The sequence below is a fragment of the Tamandua tetradactyla genome, chromosome 14 (genome assembly GCF_023851605.1).
Source record: "Tamandua tetradactyla isolate mTamTet1 chromosome 14, mTamTet1.pri, whole genome shotgun sequence".
NCBI classification, from domain to species: Eukaryota; Metazoa; Chordata; class Mammalia; order Pilosa; family Myrmecophagidae; genus Tamandua; species Tamandua tetradactyla.
This window is the reverse complement of record NC_135340.1, coordinates 82,979,504-83,000,007: the sequence shown is the minus strand read 5'-3', so window position 1 is coordinate 83,000,007 and position 20,504 is coordinate 82,979,504. Positions and strand designations below refer to the sequence as shown.

The 20,504-nt window shown below is 50.9% G+C and overlaps 1 protein-coding gene across 5 annotated transcripts in view; it reads left to right on the top strand.

Moving 5' to 3' along the window:
- The window catches only part of MEGF11 (multiple EGF like domains 11), a 239,853-nt gene that overhangs the window by 142,541 nt on the left and 76,808 nt on the right, over positions 1-20,504 (top strand). For all 5 annotated transcript variants that reach the window (XM_077128271.1, XM_077128270.1, XM_077128269.1 and 2 more), the window contains exons 5-8: positions 2,206-2,452; positions 3,747-3,867; positions 11,408-11,544; positions 15,755-15,967. In XM_077128271.1, the coding sequence (XP_076984386.1) occupies positions 2,206-2,452; positions 3,747-3,867; positions 11,408-11,544; positions 15,755-15,967 (718 nt within the window). The remainder of the gene's footprint in view (positions 1-2,205; positions 2,453-3,746; positions 3,868-11,407; positions 11,545-15,754; positions 15,968-20,504) is intronic.

Here is a 20,504-nt window from a genome sequence, read left to right as displayed (position 1 = left end):
CCCTAAATGGCTGCTGTCGCTTTCTCTCCTCGGAATTGTCCTATAGAATATGTCGCATGTACCTGCCGTGGGACAAGCTGGAGTCAGAACACCTGGGCCCGCCCTTGATCATGACCTTGAATAATTGCTTCACCTCTCTGATCCTCTATTTCCCCATTGGTGAAAGGAAGAAATAATAAAACCTAACTCCCAGGGTGGTGGTGAGGATTACATTTTAATAAGACATGTAAAACTTCTAGGATGGTGCCTGGCACATAGTAAACATTTAAACTGCGGTTGTCATTATCATTACAGTAGAGTCACATCAGATGTACATTAAACTTATATGAATTCAACTATTTGTGCTTGGCAATAAAAAGAGAGAGAGAGAGAGAGGCTGCAACGAGGTTACTGTAGGTGATTCCAGTGTTTCCACTGCCTGGGTGTCTGTCCCAGAGAGGGTGCAGCAGGAGATCCACAACTATTGGATATTCAATCACTCTCAGTCCTAGGAGCATTTCTCAGTGTGGGTGGAGGTTGTAATTATAACTGAGCTAGATTTTTGCCTTACTCACTATAATACTGTAGAAATATAGGGAGTTCATTCATAATTTGGTAGCTTGGACTGTATGTGTGAGTATTGGGGTACAGATGAAGATGGGTTGGACCAAGATAAGGTGATTGGGCTTTCAGGTGGTTTAACATGGTCCTGTCCACTAAAGGGCGCTGGGCAGCCTGACCCCCTGGTCGGCAAGCAGGGGAGGCATGCAAGGGGGCTAGGGGGGCTGATGGAGTGATTCTGCCACCAAACCTGTAGTCCCCAAAGATCCCATACACTCACTGGCCTTGTACCCTTGCATGGGCCCAATACTTGAATGCTGTTGTGTTTTTGCTTATGTTGGACCTACCCTCGTGACACCTTCCCTGACCCCATTCTCTTGACCTCCTTTCCTGTCTTGAGTGTCTCAGCCCTAGAATCACTCTGGTGATTCTGGTACACTCTGGTGTACTCTGGTACAGAGGCTAACTGCTTATATTCATCTCTTCAGGAAGTAGGGCCACTAGCCATTCTGTTTTGCCCCAGACTGAGGGATTTCCCAACATGTGGAACTTTTCAGTGCTAAAGCCAAGACAGTTGTGGAGATATTGGGACGACTGGACACTCTATCAGGCAGAAAAGACATCATCTAAAGCAAATTCAGAGGCATTCTCTTCAATGAGCCTTGTCTGACCTTCTTAGCAGGAAGAATCTTTTCTTCCATTGAGCATCTCCCGGAGCATTTGTGCCTACACATGCCTCAACTCTGCTCCCCGCACCCCAACCCCGAATGCAAGTGAATGATGCTGTGGTTTGCAGGAGGGTCTGTGTGGAAGGTGGCAGCGGGCTAAGTGTGAGTGGCCCATTTAGCCCCTCTCCACAGGTATAAGATATAAATTTTTGAAAAGCCAGCTCAGATATCACTTTCTGAAACATTTCATTACATGTAAAGAACTTGAAGGCTGTCTGTCACCTCCTGGGAAAACATTTCTTTCCTTTCTGCTCCTTCTGAAGCCGCTGCTTGGAAAGTAATGAAATTGAGCTGAAAATGGTGCAAGCTGGTGGCGGGGGCATTACAGAAAGGGAAAAAAACTGTGAGGGAAAGAGATGGAAAGAGTGACAAGGAGATGGAATCAAGGGAGGGACAAGGATGAGAAGAACGGTTCAGAATGAGATGAAAAAATGGGAAACCACGAGTGTGGGCGAGAGAGGAAGGCAAAGGAAAGACGGAGGTGGGAGGTGGGGTGGGGAGGCAGCAAAAGGGGGGAGGGCGGTTTCAGAGAAGATGGTTGGCAAATGGGAAAAGAAAGGGCCCGGCAGAGATAAACACAAACAGGCAACAGAGAAGAAATATTTGCAAAGACAGGAGGTAGGCAGCACATGGCTCCAGGATTTCAATGAGGAGGCCCATATGGTTGGACTGGAGTGGCAGGAACCCCTGACGTGTTCTGAAGTTGCACTGGGGAAGCAAGCCCACTGCCTTTCTTAGCTTGTATGATTGGGTGGCTTGGAGGAAGAGCTGATGGAGGTTAGCAGGTGCCAAGGTTTCCTGCCAGCCATGTCTTGCTGCCCCCTAACCAAGAGAAGAGCTATGCCAAGATGGACAGACAGCTTGGGCATTGGGTCTGGCCCGGTCCAAGGAGAACCCGCAGGGAACCCTTACGCCCTGACTGTCCCCTCTCTTGCAGGCTGCGACAGCGACCACTGGGGCCCCCATTGTAGCAACCGGTGCCAGTGCCAGAACGGAGCGCTCTGCAACCCCATCACGGGAGCCTGCGTGTGCGCCGCCGGCTTCCGCGGCTGGCGGTGCGAGGAGCTCTGCGCCCCCGGCACCCACGGCAAGGGCTGCCAGCTGCAGTGCCAGTGCCGCTACGGCGCCAGCTGCGACCCCCGCACCGGCGAATGCCTCTGCGCGCCCGGCTACACCGGCGTCTAGTGAGTAGCGTGTGGCCAGGGGCGGGGCCTGGACGGGCAGGGGCGGGGCCTGGACGGGCAGGGATGTTGGCAGTTGCTCTCACTGCAGCGACTGGGTGGGCTCCTTGCGAGTGGGTGGGGTGATGGGACCAGCAGGGTGCAGGCCAAGCTGATTGCGAAGGCTCCTCCTGTGCTCTGATCCCAAGTCCGGCAGCAGCTGGAGGCCCAGGCCCACCCCTGAAGGTTTCAGATTCCGGCCATCCAGGCCCGGGATGACTGTTCGGTGGAGACGATGCACAGCTGGGCGCTCCCGTGACCAGAGGCGCTGATCAAAACGCCCCCCCACCCCCACCCCTCCAGGAGATCCTCCCTTGTCTGGGTAGGAGTGTCCATGCCCAGTACCAGGCCCCAGACCTTAGCTTGGAATTCTCCCCTCACTTTAGTCCAAAGGCTGCTCCTCCGCTGGAGCCTGACCCTTCCAGGCCACTCAGGACAGAGAGAGCCAGTGAAGGTCCTGGGCAGATAACAGGCATAGATTTGTGTGTGTGTGTGGGGGGGGGGGGGGTCCTGCGCCTCTTCTCCCCTGCCCTCTCTCTTCAGAGCCCAAATAGCTCCCCCACCCCACCCTACTCCACCCGGTTCCTTGGAGAATCCATATTCATGGGGTTTGGTTGAGACCCCTGGAGAGTCAAGTTTGAAATTTGCCTTCCAAGCCTGTCAAATGCTCTGAGACCTGTGAGCGGGCCTAGGACCTGGGGGAGACTCGGGGGCTTTGGCTACAGAGACATTCTTGATTGAGGGTGTTCTCTGCCCCTTTACTGCCTGGCCCAGCATTGAAATGAGCTGGAGGCAGGGCCAATGGACTAAGGCCCAGATTCTCCCCTTCTCTGAACCCAGGCAGTCCTCTGTGCCTTTGCTCACACTGTTCCCTCTGCCTGGCATGCCCTTCCTGCCATTCACCTGGTGAAACTGACTTGAGCTTCAAGATATTTCAAGGGAAATATCTCTTCTTAGGGAAGCTTTCCTCAGACTATCCTCCCCAGGAAAACACTTTACTTTGTACTAAAAGCCCTTGCTTCATCCCGCAAGTACTGGCCCAAGCACATTGCCTTCTAGTTTATTATATCTGAGCCCAGCTTTCCCCTCTGGCCAGGAAGAGGACTGGGTCTCAGCTGACCCTGTGCCTAATGCAGTACACACTGGCCATGAACTCACCAATTCCCAGGGAGCCCTGGAGCCCTGGGCCCAGCCATGCTGGCACCCTGCTGCCTCACGTGGATGCTGCTGTGTCTAACACCTCTGCTTCCTCACGCAGCTGCGAGGAGCTGTGCCCACCTGGGAGCCATGGGGCTCACTGTGAGCTGCGCTGCCCCTGCCAGAATGGGGGCACCTGCCACCACATCACTGGCGAGTGTGCCTGCCCCCCAGGCTGGACGGTAGGTGGACACCCAGGATCTGGGTGGGGCGCCATGAGAGGTCTATGCATCCCCCACTCACACCTGCTTGGAGGGCTCCGTTCCTCTCCCACTCTGTTTACCCTCACCCCTCTTAATGGTCACATGGCATCATTAGACACTACCAGTGGTACCAGAACCAAAGCTTTGAAGCCCAGGTCTGCCATCTAAGTGCTGTGTGGCTTGAGGCAAACAACTTAACCTCTCTGAGTATGGGTCCCTCATGTATAAAGGCATCAAATCCTTCCCATGAGACTGACTCTGTCTTTGGGTGTCGGTATCCACATGAGCAGCTATAGGTTCTGAGCCAGGTGTGACGGAAAGGCCATGGAGTAAAGGTTGGGCAAGAAGGGGAGACAGCGGGATATGGACCCCCTAAAAGGTACAAAACTGCAGATTCCCAGCCTTCACCCTGCATGTGCACACATTCTGATTCTGTGGGTCTGGGGGGGGGGGCCCAGAATCTGTATCTTAATAGGTGTTCCAGGTGAGTCTGGTGCAGTTGCAGCCAGCCCATGTCTCATGTTTGCAAGCAGGCTCTGTGGGGAAGAGAGATGGAATTCAGGTCTCACATCCACTGCTGACCCACAAAAAGCACTCAATTACTCTGGCCCCTGCTTCCCCATCTGTAAAATGGACATAACAGTAACTCCTGATCACAGCTCCCATGGTTGTTTGAGGGGGGTCTCAGCCAAGGCAGTGCAGATTCACAGCTCCTGTAAACTTGCTTTATCTCCCTGCCAGCTACAGGTGTTCTTTTCTGCAAACCTCATTCTAGCTAACACCTGCTCCACCTGCCAGGGTCCCCTGGCAGACCTGAGCTCCTCAGGAGCAGCGAGTCCACTGAGGCTGACAATCCCGGGCCCTGCCTCTAACATACCCGTTTTGGGGGAAACTCAGTGGCACTGCTGTCCCCTCCCCTGGGGCCCGAGTCTGCATGAACCGGAGGGCTGCTGAGCGGGAGCAGGGAGTTTCATGAGGCTGCGAACACAGAGGCCGCAGCAGCCAGGTGGGAGGACACCTGAAGGCCCCCCCCTCCCCCCCCCCCCATGTTGCAAGACCTGATTGCCAGAATTTTTTAGAGCAGCAAAGGACCTTGGGGATCATCTGATTTCCAGACCTGGCTGCACCCCAGAGTCAACTGGGAAGGTGTTAAATGCAGATTCCCAGGCTCTACCAAGAGCTTCTAGGGTCCAAGGACTTCTCTCTTTTTTTTTCCTTGATGTTTTTTTTTTTTTAACTTTATGATTGGGGGACATGTAATTTTAATAAGCTCCCCAGATGATTCTGAGGCAGCCAGCCCTGTCTGCAGGTCTGCATTTGGAAATCATCTCTCAAGCCCATAGGATCTCCTTTCACAGAACCCTCAAGTTCCTTCTAATGCAGGCTCCAGCTCCCCACCCCATTCTACATCTCCATTTTAATCTATTTTCTACATTCACATCTAGTAAGATTTTACCAAAAACAAAAAAACAAAAAAACAGGGCCTCCAAGCTTTAGGAAGTTTGAACCGCACAAGGCTGAAGATGCCATCCTTTCTCCGATGCGGAGGCCCAGAGAGGTATGTGACCTGTCCAAGGCCACATTGCAAGTTGGGAGCGAGGTAGACCCAGAATCCCGGTCTCCCGGCTTTCGAATTCCAGCGGCTTGGTGTCTGTCTGTCGCTTTTCTGAGAAGGACGAAGGGCCGTTGCTACCTCTCTCGCTCCGCCCCCATTTCTCCCACCTGGCCAGGCCCTTCCCATCCAGCCAGCTTCTGGACACGTGCCACCCATGCATTGGATCTGCAAGGCCCAGCGGCAGGACAGCAGGACGGATGGGGACGTGGTGGGGCTGGGGGGGAAGGCTGGAGGCAGGCCCTGCCGTGCAAAGGCCTCTCGAGACACTGGTGAAGGTTGGTGGGCGAGCAGGGAGGGGGGATAGAGGAAGCCAGTACATGCAGAGATGTTTTTTTTCTCTCCCAACACAGTGAGAGGTTTGTTCTAACAGATGACAGAAAACTCTGTCAATAGAAGCCGTTGGGTTTGGGGACTTTATGTTTTTAATTTTATTGTAGACGATTGCATTTCTATTTTTGACGCAGCGTTTAACTTGCAGATTTGGATGAATTATTAATACCCCCTCGTGCACACAGAGTCACGGTATAATGAAGCTGCGGCTCAGGCCTCAGGCTCCTCCCAGGGACAGCTGGGGCCAAGGAGAGGGTGCTAGGGAGAAGGGCTTCCCCCTTATTTATCCTCCTTTGCCTAACTTTCCAGTTGGTCCCTGGTGGCTTCAACCATGCTTTTTGCCACTCAGGTCTAAAGAACACGATTGCTAACTCACACCGCCAGCCTCCCCAAAGACAGGGACATTGTGAGGAGCTGGGGAGGGGACCCCCCCTGGAACTCTGCCCTCCAGGCCCCTCCTTGGAGATTCCTGACCCCAGGCCCTGAGCACACCCATAGGACACTCCTGCCCGGGGACCCCATCCCAGGCGGGAGTTTTGCAAAGAGCCTGAGAAATTCATTTCTCTTTCTCTGGACACCCAGACCTTGCAACGGAGAGAAAACGGGTGTGAGTAATTTGGTTCTAGAAGGCACTGCAGACTGATGGGAAAGTAGAAAGAGAGCTGATCCCCCGCCCTTAGGAGGTCCCCGTCCAGTGGTGATGGCTGGTTATAGCATATGTATGTGCCCCCGCACACTCTCTCCGCAAAGGAAATGGCAGGTCTGAAAGGAGAAGGGGCGCGGAGATGGGAAATTGGACCAGCTGTCACGGAGGACCAAACAGAGGTGTCTTGAGTGGAGGCTGTGGGATTACAGATGCTCAGGATTGGAAAGGATGGTTCGTGGAGCCTGCACCCAGCCTGGGAGGTCCAGCACCCACACCAACTGCTTACTCTTCATCCATGCCACCCTGGAACGGCAACAATTAGAAATGCCTTTGGATGTTTGGAGGGGCTGAGTTGTCTTTTCCCGGAGATTGGCATGACTTTAAGGCCTTGTGTCTTCTTGATCCTCTCCTTTATTGGCTCCAGCTTCTAAACCAATCATTTGCTCTGACCAGTTCTGAGACAAGCAGGACCTTTGCTTCACCTTCATCTCCAACCTGCTAGATGCCACCTGGCCCGAGATCACCGTGCAGCTGGAGACGTGTACTCCACGGCCAGGAGAGGAAACATAAGGCCATGACCCTCCCTTAAATTGGCACTCTCCTGCTTGTCCTCTCCTTCGCCCTTTACTGAAAAGGCTGCCCTTGCAGCCAGCCCTGGTTGCGTGGGTCTCCCCTGCCCTCCTTGGTCCCAGGCTCTCCTCAGCTCCCTCCACCACCACTGTATCAGGTATCAACTGCGGGTCCATTAACATTATGTGCCCACTAAATTGTTGAAGTGCTGTACACTGTTCCTTCACTTAATCTAACCTCACTTAATTTTCACAGCCATGTAGGACACAACTCCCATTTTGTAAAGGAGGACACTGAGGCTCATTATAATCCCTTGACTCGTCCGCTCAACCATCTGAGAGCAGGCAAGAACTGGGACTTGAGCCCAAGACCTGCCTTTGAGTCCAGTGTCCTTCCCAACACACCAGGCAGCAGGACTTCCCAGGGGTCAAATTCGTTGAGGTTCCAGGAACTCAACCCCAAAGAGGGGCCAAGAGATTCAGAGACCTTAAGTGCCTGTGGTTTGGGAGTCCTAAGCAAGGGACGAAAGAGGTGCTCATCTACCTGTCCAAAAAGTTGCAGGCAGGGATGCTTAATTCTCTCCCAAGGAAGGTTGGAAGGAAGCATCCTATGCACCAAGCTTTTCTACTGGCCTCTTTAGGGCCCTGGTTTGTCTCACAAGTACTGAAAAAATGAAGGGCATCAGGAGTCTATGAGGATGGGTGACCTTTTTGCATGTGTGCAAATGCGTGACGGCCCACAGGGTGTAAGCATAGCCCTGAGCTAGCTTACAGCAACATCCTTTCAGGTTCCAAATGTCCTTGTCCAGCCAAGTACTATAGAAGACTGACTCGGACAATGGCCAAAGAGATTCATCCCTGCCCTCAAGAATATCTAGAGTTTATGGTGTGCAGTGAGAAAGGCAGGCCTCTGCAGAAGGGGGTCTCCTACTCTGAGAGTCTTTTCTCTGCTCCTCTCCTCTCACAGACACTCAACTTATGGTCCGAGGCTGCTATCTCTGACACCTCCCTGCCCCCAAGTCCTCGCTCCCCTGACTACCCCCCACTGAAACCCGACACTCAGACCCTCACTGCCTGGCTTAACTGTGTAGAGGAGAAATCTGAGTTAAAAGGTGTCCCTCTTTCTTCATTATGAGTGAGTTTGACCTTGAAAGATGACTCTACTTTAGCAGGATCTTCCTGACTAAACTAGCTTCCTCCAGTTTGGCAGTTACTGGTGCTTAGTAATTGTGTGTTGAGTAATTGTAATTAATTGAGAGCTCAGACTCCATAAGGGAAGTGACTATCTTTGGGTATGTGTAAGGGTATACGGGCTGCAGGAGACAAGAGCAGATTCAGATTTCTGTTTGATAAAAACCCAAGATTTCATGTGTGTACACCCCCCCCCCCCACACACACACACACATACAAAGCAACCCATTCCCCCAACCTCCCAGTAGAGTTATTTTGCAATTTTTGGTTAGTTTTTCATGTTTTTGTTAGTATGTCCACGCATGTCCTGTTACTAATTTATCCATAAAGCCTTCTAACAGAACTCTAAAACTCTTCTCTGTCAGGTCAGAGACATCAGGAAATCTCTCCATTTGGTTTTGATGGAGTTATTTTTTCTCCAAATTTTTAAGGCATTGATTGATCCATTGCCTTTTAGCTTGTAATTAAGTCAGATGCCTATTGATTCCCATTCTTTTCTATATGACCATTTGTATCTTTCTAACTTTGAAGATTATTCCTTTACCTACAGAGATACAAAAATTTACAATGATATGCCTAGAAGTGCTCTTTTTTCACTTTTTGTGCTGGGCACCTACTCTGTGGGCCCTTCAATTCTGAAATCCATGCTTTCCATCCTTCCATTCTGGGAAGTTTTCTTATATCATAGTTTTTGGTTATTTTACTCACCTCCATTTTCTCTGTTCTGCTCTTTTTACCTCTGTTGATCAGATGTCCTGGATTTTATTATATTTTCTCTACTATTTTTTAATCTCTGTCATTTTTTTGTTGCGCTCTGTTAGAGATTCCTTCAACTATCTCTTCCAGCTCTTCTATTACAATTTCTTAATTTCTGCTACCTTATTTTTAATTTTTAAGAACTAAAAAGTTAGTTGCTGTTATTATTTTCTGGATATCCCCTTTTATAGCCCTCTGTTCTTTTATAAATGTAATATCTTATAACTAGATGAGGGTATTCATTTTAATTATATTAGAGAGCCTTTCCTTTTCTTGTTTTGTTTGCTTTGCTCCCTGAAGAGTTCCTATTTCTGCAGCTTTCCTCTAGTTCTATTTGTTTGTTTGGGTCTTCATCTTTCATGTTAGAGCCTTATTTCAAATATCCGGTGCTCCTTGGCTGTCTGTTCATATTTTACAATGAGCCTCAGAAGAGTTGATTTGAAGCCTGGGGGAAGGAGAAGATGCCAGACTTGTTGGTTGCAGGAGCTTTCCCTAGCTCCCGCCTGGGGTCTTCCTCGCAGCGAGACGGGGGAACTCGGTAGCCGACCGGTCCCGGGGGCTCGAAGGTCTGGAGGGCGCGCGAGACGAAGAACAACTCGCGGGAACTGGAGGAGCTGGCAAGGCGTCACCAGAACGTTTATTAGAGGAAGTACAGAGCTTTATATAGTGGCGAGGTGGAAATGGGGGGGGGGCAGGGGAGGCACGCTGCGTGATTGGTGAGGAGGCTAAGGGGTGGCAGCAAGGGATTGGGTGAGCTGAGAGCAGAAAGGTCCAATGGAATAGCTTGAATATGTTACTAGGCAGAGAGCTAGAGGAACGGGGCCGAAATTACATCAGGCAGTTGGTCAATGGGTCCCCTACAGCATGCGTAGGCCTTTTCTCTGATGCTTATTAGTGTCCCAGAGAGGAATCCTACAAAATCGTGCCAGAGACAGTATCATGTAGCCATCCGTATTCTGGGAGCTGAGCAGCAGGAAAAAGCAGAGGGCCTGGCCGGTCATTGATCAGGCAGAGTGCCCCGTGATCCCCATTTCAGCACAGCCCCCCACCTTCAGCTGTGCCTAGAATCCCTGCCTCCAAAGCTTAAGTGAGCCACTCTGTCTGAGGGCAAACCACCAGTCTTCTGCCAGACTCGAGAAGGGGACATCACCTGGCTGTTTGAAGTTGGGGAAGAGATCTGAGCTTTGGTTCCCTCTTTAATAAGCTTTCAACGAGTGCTCTTGTTTCCACCACATCTGCACCTTGGCCTTCAGAGGTTCCTGGTGCTTCTGATTCCCAAACTCTTTTGAGGTTCCCAAAGCCCTCATCTTGAGGGCTTCCCGCATCCCTTTGCAGAGACTTCGTGTCTTCCTTTCCTCAGGTTGCTGTAACGAAGACACACTGGGTGGCTTAAAAACAACAGAAATGTATTGTCTCACAGTCCTGAGGGCTAGAAATAGGAGATCCGGGTGTCCGCAGCGCTGCTTTCCCTCTGGAGTCCATAAGAATCTGCACCAGGCCTCTCTCCTGGCTTCTGGCAGCGGCTGACAATCCTTCTCCTTGTAGCATGACCCAGTCTCTGCCTCCATTGTCACGTGACCGTCTTCTTCCTGCCTGGTCTGTGTCCACATTCCCTCTACTTATGGATACCAGTCATGTCGGATCAGAGCCTACCTTGATCCAGTTTGGCCTCATCTTAACAAACCACATCTTCAAAGAGCCTGTTTCCAAATAAGGTCGCAGTCACAGGACCGGGGCTCAGAACTAGTGCGTGTCTTTTGGGAAGACACAATTCAACCCATAGCACGTGGAATTGCTGAGAAAGCAGACGCCTGTCCATGGCTCCTCCTCCATCTGCTTTTTGATTTCCCACAATGTTGCTGTCCCTTATCCACGATGGTCTCCTCTCCCATTCCTTTTGTCCTTGTAGATTTATACCTTTATACCCCCTTTATTCTTAAGGGGTTTGGGAAAGAAGATATATTAGAGATAAATACGTTTTCAAACCACCATGTTTAATCAGAACCTCCTGTCCCTTTGCTTTTCCCTTTATTTTATACCAGTGTGAAAGCACTTAGCATCTTGTGCTTTAATTATCTGCTTACTTGTCTGTCTTTCCCAGTAGTTTGGAAGGGCAGGAATCTTATCTTATTCAGTTTTAAAAAATCTCTATCTAACGGTGCCTGGTATACGGTAGGCACTCATTAAGTGGGTGCTGAATAGTTGAATGAGCAAATCAGCCTCAGCCTCCCCATCTCTGAAACGAAGACTTCGGAGCCATGATGTCCAGCCTTCTGTGCTCTTGCGGTTGAAGAGAAAGTCTCTCTGGGGAACTGGGGTGGTCTCTGGGGCTATGCTGTTGCTAGGAGAGGGGAGCCTCAGGAATGCGTCTTGGGAGCACCACCCATGCATGTCTTCCCTCTTCTATTTCAGGGAGCAGTGTGTGCCCAGCCCTGCCCACCGGGGACATTCGGTCAGAACTGCAGCCAGGACTGCCCCTGCCACCATGGAGGGCAGTGTGATCATGTGACTGGACAGTGCCACTGCACAGCCGGATACATGGGGGACAGGTAAGGATGGGATTAACCATTACCCTTGCTGTTCCTATGGCTAATTTGCACAGCAGCCTTGCATGTAACAACTAAGGTTTGCCAGCCCACAGCCTTCTCTTTGCCAGCCTTCCTACCGCTTCCTCCAAAAGTATTTTGAGTTCTCTTGCCAGGGACATTTATCAACTCATCCTTCCTCACCCTTGACCTACAAAACACACTGCCTCCCCCAGCTCAGTTACCCAGTGCCCGAGTGTTCGTTGACTAAACAGGAGGGGAGAAGTTGAGCACCTGCCATCTACTCTCTACTTTCTGCATAAATGGAGGGAGGCAATAGCACAAGTAATCCAAAGAAGCTGAGCACGCAAAATCAGTTCACACGTCTTGCACAATTTCTTCCAACAGTGGATTTTTATTCCTGATTTGAGTTCTGCCCAAAGGATGCTGACATCCGTTTGCGTCCTCTGAAGCCTTGCAGTCTGAGAGCATATTGAATGGGGAAGCCAGTGTCCTGGAACAAACCAACCTTACAGAGTGGAAATCCATAACACACGTTGCTGGGACAGTACCCTCAGTGCACATTTGCCACAGTCGGAAGAAGGACGCCACGGCAATAGGTTAGGTGGTGAGGAAGAGGAAGAGAGAACCCTGCCCCATCTATGGTGGGTCAGAGCTCAGGAGGATTCTTGCCCACAGAAAGCAGGCCAAGTCCCCTCCCTCTCACTCCCAACCACCTGTGTCTCTTTCATAGAGACAGGGGCAGTGAAAAGAAGGCTCTCCCACCCCTTGACTGATTCCATGCGACACATGCTCCATTTCTGGATTTTGTTACTCTGATCACACATGGTGAACCAAGAGGAGCATTTCCCGCCCAGGTGACATCATGAAGCAGGAACTGAGGCTGAGTCAACCAAGGAGAACTTCCAGCTCTAACCTGCCTAATTAGGGCTCCTCCAGCTCTCACTGGAATGAGTCATAAATCCAGAAGAGATTTTCACTGACAGTCTTAAGCTTGCTTATCTGAACCCGAGATCTTGCAAGCCAGATGAAATCATTTTGCAAACCAGAGGTCACCTACAAGAGCTTCCCAGTTGTAGAACACGGGCTGTGACAACTGGGGACCCATCCCTCCCTAACCCAGAAACCAGAACAAGACATCTTGTCTTGGTCCATTTTCACAGGAGAGAGAACGCAACCCATTTATTGCAAGGAGATGAGCAAACCCCTGGGCCAGCCGACTAGACTCAACACCAGTAGACCCTACCTCTTGAGTTTCACTTCCAAAATGTCCCGAATAGAGAAACAATCCAAAATCCCTGTCCGCGTTGGAGCCCTAGCCATGATCCTGGGGCAGAAGATAAACCCCCAAAGCCTGGAGTCCTCTAGCACTTTCTACCAACCAACCATAGGAGAGTACAAAACGAGGGCCAGGTAGCGCTTGGGTTTCACACCTTAATAGGCTGCCTGGTGTTTAATATTTTGTAAAATTGCCTCCATTAATTTGGAAGGTGACAGCTGCATTAACCCACCCCAAATCATCGCCGAGCATATTAAAGTTGAGCGGGTGTAATAATGCATGCTTCCCCAGATAGGCAGAACCCAATGTCAATTAAACACGAAACGTAATGAGGGACTTTGCAGCTCATTTTGTAATTTAATTGTGCAATGTATCTGGTTGTTAATAGCAGTATCGGACACATTAGATTGATATGTTGCAAAGGAAGGATGTTTAAGTAGAAAACTAATTCCTGCTGTGATTCCACAGGCCCCGTTATTAGCATGCTTTGTGTAAAATTCATTAGCAGTCGTTGCTTGATCTCTAAATAAATAAGTTGCTTAAATTGTGAGTAGGAGAAAAAAAGGACTGATTATGTAAATGGATTAGGTTGTCAACATTTCATTTGCAGATTCTTTTTCTGGGGCTGTGGAATCAGTCACCCCATAAATGTGGTGGTAGTGGGAGAGGGTCCTTCAGAGGGAATTCAGTGTCCAGAATTCTGCGCAGCCCTGCTAGGCTGGAGGGAGTGAGAAGGTTTGCGAGGAGGACGGAGGCATCAGAAATGGTCTCTGAGAAACCCTTCCTTGGTTTGAGTTTACTCCTCAGATATCGGAGGCAAGCCAAACTCAGGACTTCTGGGGGTATTTATTCTGAGGTTGAACAGGGGCTGGCAATTCAGTTAATGATTATCCAATCTTCAATGGCTCTTCCAACTTCCCCTCCTGCCTCAGTTTCCCTCCTTAGCTGTCCCACCCTGCTTCTCCTCTTTCCTGTCTTCCACCTTCCATGCCTTCTCCAGACATCCCCTTCTTTCACTCCTCTTCCTCCCTTGCTTTTCTGCCCCCTTTCCCTTCATGAGGCCTCAGACTGTCTAAAATAAATGCAGCAAGATTTGCAATGAGTTGTCTCAGCCACTTGCAGCTGTGTGAGCTTGGAACAGTCACTTCACCTCTCTGTGTCTTCAGCTTCCTTCTCCACTCCATGGTGAGAGTGATGAGAATATCTGTGGCTTTCGGGGCTGGGGATGGGCTGGCAGCTGGTCATACCTATGGTGCTGGGATCTGTTGCCATCACCATCCCTACTGGCCTCCGTTCTGCCATTTTCCTCCAGCTACCACAGCGGCCCCGGGGAAAGAGAGCTGGCGGCACTTGCCACAAGGGACAGCCCAAATCCAGCTCTCCACCATCCCCCTCCTCTCCCCGCCATTGTGGGCACAGGACACCAGAGGCAGGGGTGCCCCAGTCTAGAGTTGCCAATCCTAGTGCCCCAACACACCGGCTGCCGGCCCCCACCTCACTGGCTGCCCTACCACATCCCTGGGGCGGGGTGGCGGGGGGCAGGCCTGGCACTGCCCTCAAGATGGGGTCTCTCTGCCTTGTGCTTGGAGAGGAGCATTTGGTTCCAATTCCTGATTTCCAAGAAAACCTAGAAATTGGGGAAATGCATGAAAAATACTTATAATCCCTCAAGTCAAAGATTCCCAACATTAACATTTTGGAATTTGTTCCCCCTGAGCTTTTATCATGCCAGAATTTGAGATCAGAAGGTCAGATGGGTCTTAGAGGAACTCTACGGAAAGATTTTAATAGTAATATGAATAATAACTAACATTTCTTATTGAGTCCTTACCATGTGCCAGGTTAGCACACGGCCTCATCTCACTGCATCCTCAAACAACCCGGCATGGTTTTAGTCGTTATTATTATCATCCCGCTTAACCCAGGAGGAAGCAGATAAGGGGTTGCTGTCAAGTCAGTGCTCAATTATCTGCTCCTTGAAGCGGCACTGGAACACGGATAATCCAAAACTGCAGGGTCCGGAGGCCATTTCCACCTGCCTTTGGGATGCAGAAGTTGCCCACCTCCGCCCCAGATTTACCCCCCAGCTTGCTGTGACAGGATCCAGCTGCTGTGACAGTGAATTTCTATCCCCTGGGAGTCAGCCCTGGGCTGGAGGCAGGTGGTGGCAGTAGGGTGCGTTCAGGGCCAAGGAGGTCGGCAGTGGGGGCCGCACACCCCCTCAGAGGAGCTGTAACCCATGCCCCGAATCCCATGGGTCATGAAGTCAGATGATGATGCCTGGAGCTCGGGGCACCAGGCCTGAGAGGAGGCAGGGCACAAAAGAGGCCCCGACCTCACCCTCGGGGGCTCACAGGGTGATGGGAGATACTCGGCCCCTCCCACAGCGGGCCCCCAATCTAAGCCTCTGACACGAGGATTCCCCAACCTGATAAAGGAGGGTGCCGCCTCTCCTCAGGGGGAGAAATTCCCAAAGACTCAAAATATAGAGACAATAAGTAGAAGTGAAATGACCATATTTCATCAAATCTAAGATGTTGCCATTTATAAGGTGCACCATTGTTTCACGTGCGCCTCAGAGAGGAAAACACTGCCAATTCAACCACAACATGCCATCAACTGTAAGACTTATCTGATTTCAGAGATGTAGAATTTTTTCCCTAAACTTTAGGTTTGAAATTAATGAAATATGATAGGACAAACGCAAGTGCTAGGGAACTGAGACCTGGCATAAAGGAGGGAACTGGATGGGGTGAAATAAATCATGGAATACTTCCTGGAGGAGGAGAGAAAAGGGAAGGAGACTGTGAGGTCGAGTGAAGCATACCAAGCCTAGGCCTGGAGGCAAGGTGGGGGGCACGCAGGATGGATCCGAAAGGGCAGGTGAGGGGAGCCTAGCCCACAGACTCAGCCCCCTTTCTGTCACCCCCACAGGTGTCAAGAGGAATGCCCGTTTGGGACCTTCGGCTTCCAGTGCTCACAGCGCTGTGACTGCCACAACGGGGGCCAGTGTTCGCCCACCACAGGCACCTGCGAGTGTGAGCCTGGCTACAAGGGCCCCAGCTGCCAAGAGCGGCTGTGCCCAGAGGGTCTGCATGGCCCCGGCTGCACCTCGCCCTGCCCCTGTGACGCCGACAACACCATCAGGTAAGAGCAGGGACAGGCGAGATGGGGACAAGGGCAGGGTGGGAACTGGTGGAGAGGGGGCTTCCCAGGGCGCAGCTCCCAACCTGCAGCCTGGCCCCGCAGAACAGCCGTCCAAGCAAGGCAGAGAAGGAGCGAGGGCCTCAGCGGTCGGCTCTGCAAACCACACTGATGAACTGGAGGGAAGCTAAGGCCACACCGCCAGAGGCAGGACTAGAACTCAGGTCTCCTGCCTCCACCACTGCATCACGCTGCCGGCTTTTAAAAATGAGTCAATCTGAGACCTTACCACACAGGAGCAAGGAGGGAGCCTGGACGGGGTGGGGCCTCATGGAGCTGGGGTGCTAGCGTGGCTGGCCTTGTGGTGCTATTGACTCTGGGAACATTGTCCTGGAGAACATTTATCCCCGACACACACACACACACACACACACACACACACACACACACACACAGACACGCACGCACGCACGCACGCACGCGCTGCATCTAACCAAGCCCCTCCCCCAATCCCAAGCCTGCCCCCCCACTCCTGCTTCCAGAGGAGCCTGAACTAGGGAAGCCAAGAAGCCAGAGTTGCCCTGGGCTGCCTGGAGAGCTCCTTGTATGCCTCCCCTGCGCCCTTGACCCACCTGACTCGGAGGAACTGGCTGCTCAGGGCAGTGGGTGCCGCCTCTGTTCACAGACCAGACAGAAAACATTCTGCTTTGCAGTCCCATTCCTGGGGTAGCCATGTCTCCACCCTCTTCATTTCCAGCTTTTGATTATCCACACACCAGCCAGGGGCCTCTGGTCATTGCAAGCAGTGGCGTCTCACTGTGGCTTAGAATGCTATGTGCAGAAAGCACAGCAGGAGAGTCAAGGAAGGCTTCCTAGAGGAGGTGGTATCTGGGCTGGACCTCAAGTCCAGGGTAAGGGCTCCAAGATTCTAAACGCTGGGATTCCCATGTGGCTGTTCAGACTGGGCAGCTGCCTCCGACTGTTTCAGGGTGGGGGACAGCATTCCCCCCATCCCCTACTCCATCGGGAGGCTGAGGAAGGACCCTCTCAGGGACATGAAGCAAGGCTGCTGCAGGGGTCCTGTCTAGGGAAAGTCCCTGCCACAGAGCTCTAACCAACCCCCCAATTAAAAAGCTATTGTTTTCCCCTCCCTTTCCAGAGCCCGGCTGCACCCTGCATAATTTCTCCTACCTCTGAAGGAGTCCTCGATGCATTATTAATCTGGAAGAACTCCCTCTTCCCCGGCGCTAATCTCAGCCCATCCAATATTGATGATTATTTACTTTACCGTCTTTAACGCTTGTCAGATTCCAGGGCCCGGGAAGCCGTAGCTGCTCTTAGGAGGGGTTCCGAGTGCGCCAGCCAGGTCCCCACGCCCTACCTCCCACCCCCCCAAGGCTGGGCGACTCCAGGTCTGCTTCACTGCCACCTTGCAAGGAGATTCCTGACAAGACCTGGCTCTGTCCTGACGAGGAGCCGCCTGGCTTGACCATCTCTGTAGTCCCAGCATTACCCAATGCCTAGCACAGACTAAGCCATCGGTTAAAAAAAAATTTTTAAAACATGGAATTAATTTTAGGTGGCTTGGTGAAGGTGGTTCTGTCCCTGAGCTATTGCCTACCTTTTTTTTTTTTTATATTTCACCCTATTCATTTGGCCCAGTGCCCCGGTGATTGAGCTCTATCTAACACTCAAAGATTTTTGCTCCGTCTCACCCAGGGTCTTTCAATCCAGCACTATCAACATTAGCATCCCTGGTTTCTACCCATTAGATGCCAGTAGCTTGTCCCCCTCCACTAAACAGCCAAAAAAAAAGTCTCCAGGGGGCGGTGCAACGGTGGCTCAGTGGCAGAATTCTCTCCTGCCATGCCAGAGAGCTGGGTGCGATTCCCGGTGCCTGAGATAGTCTCCAGGCATTGCCAGAATATGCCCTTGGGGCAGAACTGCTGGCCTAACAATGCCCCTGTGCTTTGACTTTGTTCTCCTTTGCACAGCACTGCCCACCTCATCCCACAGCCTTCCATCTGCTAGAGAGTCTTCTCTTCCTGGCTAAGAAAAGTGGGTGGCTGATCCTGTGACTCTAATCTCAGAACAGTTAAACTGTAGGCTCGGGGCGGGCCAGGGACCTCTCAGAACTTCACAACTACCTCTGTTTGAGCAAATTTTCCCATCTGTGCTTTCCTCCTTTCTGTGCCTCGGTTTCCCGATCTGTCCAGCACCCCTTCTGAGCCTAGTGGAGGGAGAGGGATAATTCTCTTGTGGTTTTTGAAAGCGCAGCTTCCATGCAACCTCCTCTCCAACCTGGCCCTGCCGAGGGATGGAGCCCGGGATCCCCAGAAGCTCCCCCTGGCTTCCGCCCTGGTGTGTGCAGCACTCCCCACAGACCCCCACTAAGATGGAGTGCAAGGCCTGGAGCAGCTTTACTAGGGAGACAGTGCTCCCCCCAACCCAAGAAAATCGGACCGCCTGCCTCCCGCCTCTCTCTGCCCCGTGCCTCTCTGCAGAGGTGGCTTCACAGAGGTGGAATTCACGTGCCCCAGAAAGAAAGAGTCCCTAACATTTCGTTCCCTTTATAAACTCTTTGTGGCGCACACAAAGGAACCATCCTCCCTCATAAAGGAGCAACCTTGAGAAAAAGAGCTGCCTGTGCAGCGGGGCTCTTGAATGTCCCTTCCACAATTGGATTGTCACAGACGAATGCCAGCAGCCGTGATCGGGTATTACTTTTGAAAGATTTGATTTAGCCAACAGATGCAGCATTGATAGAAACCTCACTGCAGCTGAAAGAAAGGCAGAAAAAATTCACCCTGAAAAGATTCCTGTAATGTTCAGCTTTCAGCTCCTATTACCTTGTAATTAATCTATGTCTGGGGAAAATGGGGAAAAGGGGGAGAAAAAGGGAAAAGAACAGAGCAGGCCTAAACCCCAGTGAATTCTGCCTGAGCCTCATCAGCAGTCACTGGCTGGCCCTGTGACCTAAGGGACTGGCTGGAGCTGGGAAGTGGGGAGCTGGGGGTGCGGCCCCGGGGAGGGGGAGGCCTGAGAGTCCCTCTGCTGGGGACCCAAGCACGGTGACAGCTGGCCTCAGTCAGTGTCTCGGTGAGCAGTCATTCCCACCCTCTTTCCAAAGGAACTTTTGGCGTTTATACAATAAAAGACAACCAAAGTAAGAAAATAGGTATTCCTTAAAAACAAACGAACGAAAACGAATTCTAAGGGCATGGGCAGAAAGAAATGAATGATTTTAGATTTGGTTGGGAGCCGTCTGGTTCCCAGAACAAAAAGTAAAACTACTGCTTAGGTGCACCCATAAGCAGCTAAAATGATGCCAGCAGAGAGCAAAAAGTGGAGACATCTGGGTTCTTAGGAGCCTTTTGTGAGCCCTAAGTTAAGAGACTGAGAAGCAGTGTCAGTGTTTGCTAGCTCGTTGTGTGTCTAGTAAACTTGTCACAGGGCTTTGTTCTCGCCAAAGTGTGAGCCAGTGCTAGGTGGACTTGGCATGGCTGATGGTGAGGCAGAGACAGAAAAATGGATTTATGGGAAAGGCAGAGGTGGGAAGTGCCCGAGAACTTTTAGCATCTCCAGGGCTAGTCAGAACAGGGCGCTGGAGCCAGGCCTGCAGGTTTTTCCCTGGGGCACATGCACGTCAGTCACCACGACTGTAACTGAACTTGTCCCCAAAACCCTAAATTCCAGAGAAGGCCCCTGGAAGGGTTGGGACCTAGGAAGGGCTTTGCTTAGGGGTTGGGGCAGAGAGTAACACCCCAAAGCCATCTGGCTGAAGGTCAGGGCCACCAAGCCGGGTCCTTCCCCCATGTTACCCACCCCCTTATAGCGCCCGGGGCTCAGGGAAAGTTTTCTGAGAGTCTGAAATGTTTGTTCTATCCGATTTGCTTTCTGAGTCTTCAAGCATTCATCATCTACTCACCACCTCCCCTTTTTTAAATGTGCTTTGTATGTTTATTGCTTTATAAATATAAAACTTAGTTTCATAAAGTTAGGAAATACAGAGAGATGTAAAGGAAAAAAACTCATAATTGCTCATAGTTTCTCACCATCAAACACACCTGATTTTGAACCCCAGCTCTACCTCTGACTTAGCTGTGTGACCTTGGGCAAGTCTCATAACTTCCAAACGCTGTCTGTAAAATAGAGGCTCTGATGCCTAACTCATGGGCATATCAGATCTGATCAGAAATATATGTGTAAAATGCTTGGTGCTCTAATAACCAGGTCGTACATTATCTTATTATTATGTAAATTGCCTCCCTTTTCCACTGTTATAAGTAATGCTTCGGGAAACACTTCTGTGCATACATCCTTCTCCACCCTGTGATTATTTCTTTTAGGACAGCTTCTTAGAAATGGAATTCCAAGACCAAAAGGTCTAAATATTTTTAGGAATTGTGATACATAACCCCTAATCGTTTTTTGAGAACCTTTACCAGCATTGAGTATTGTCCCGTTTTAAAATTTTTACTGTTCTGATAGAGAAAAAGTGGTATCTAATTGTTTTGATTTGATGATTAATGAGGCCAAA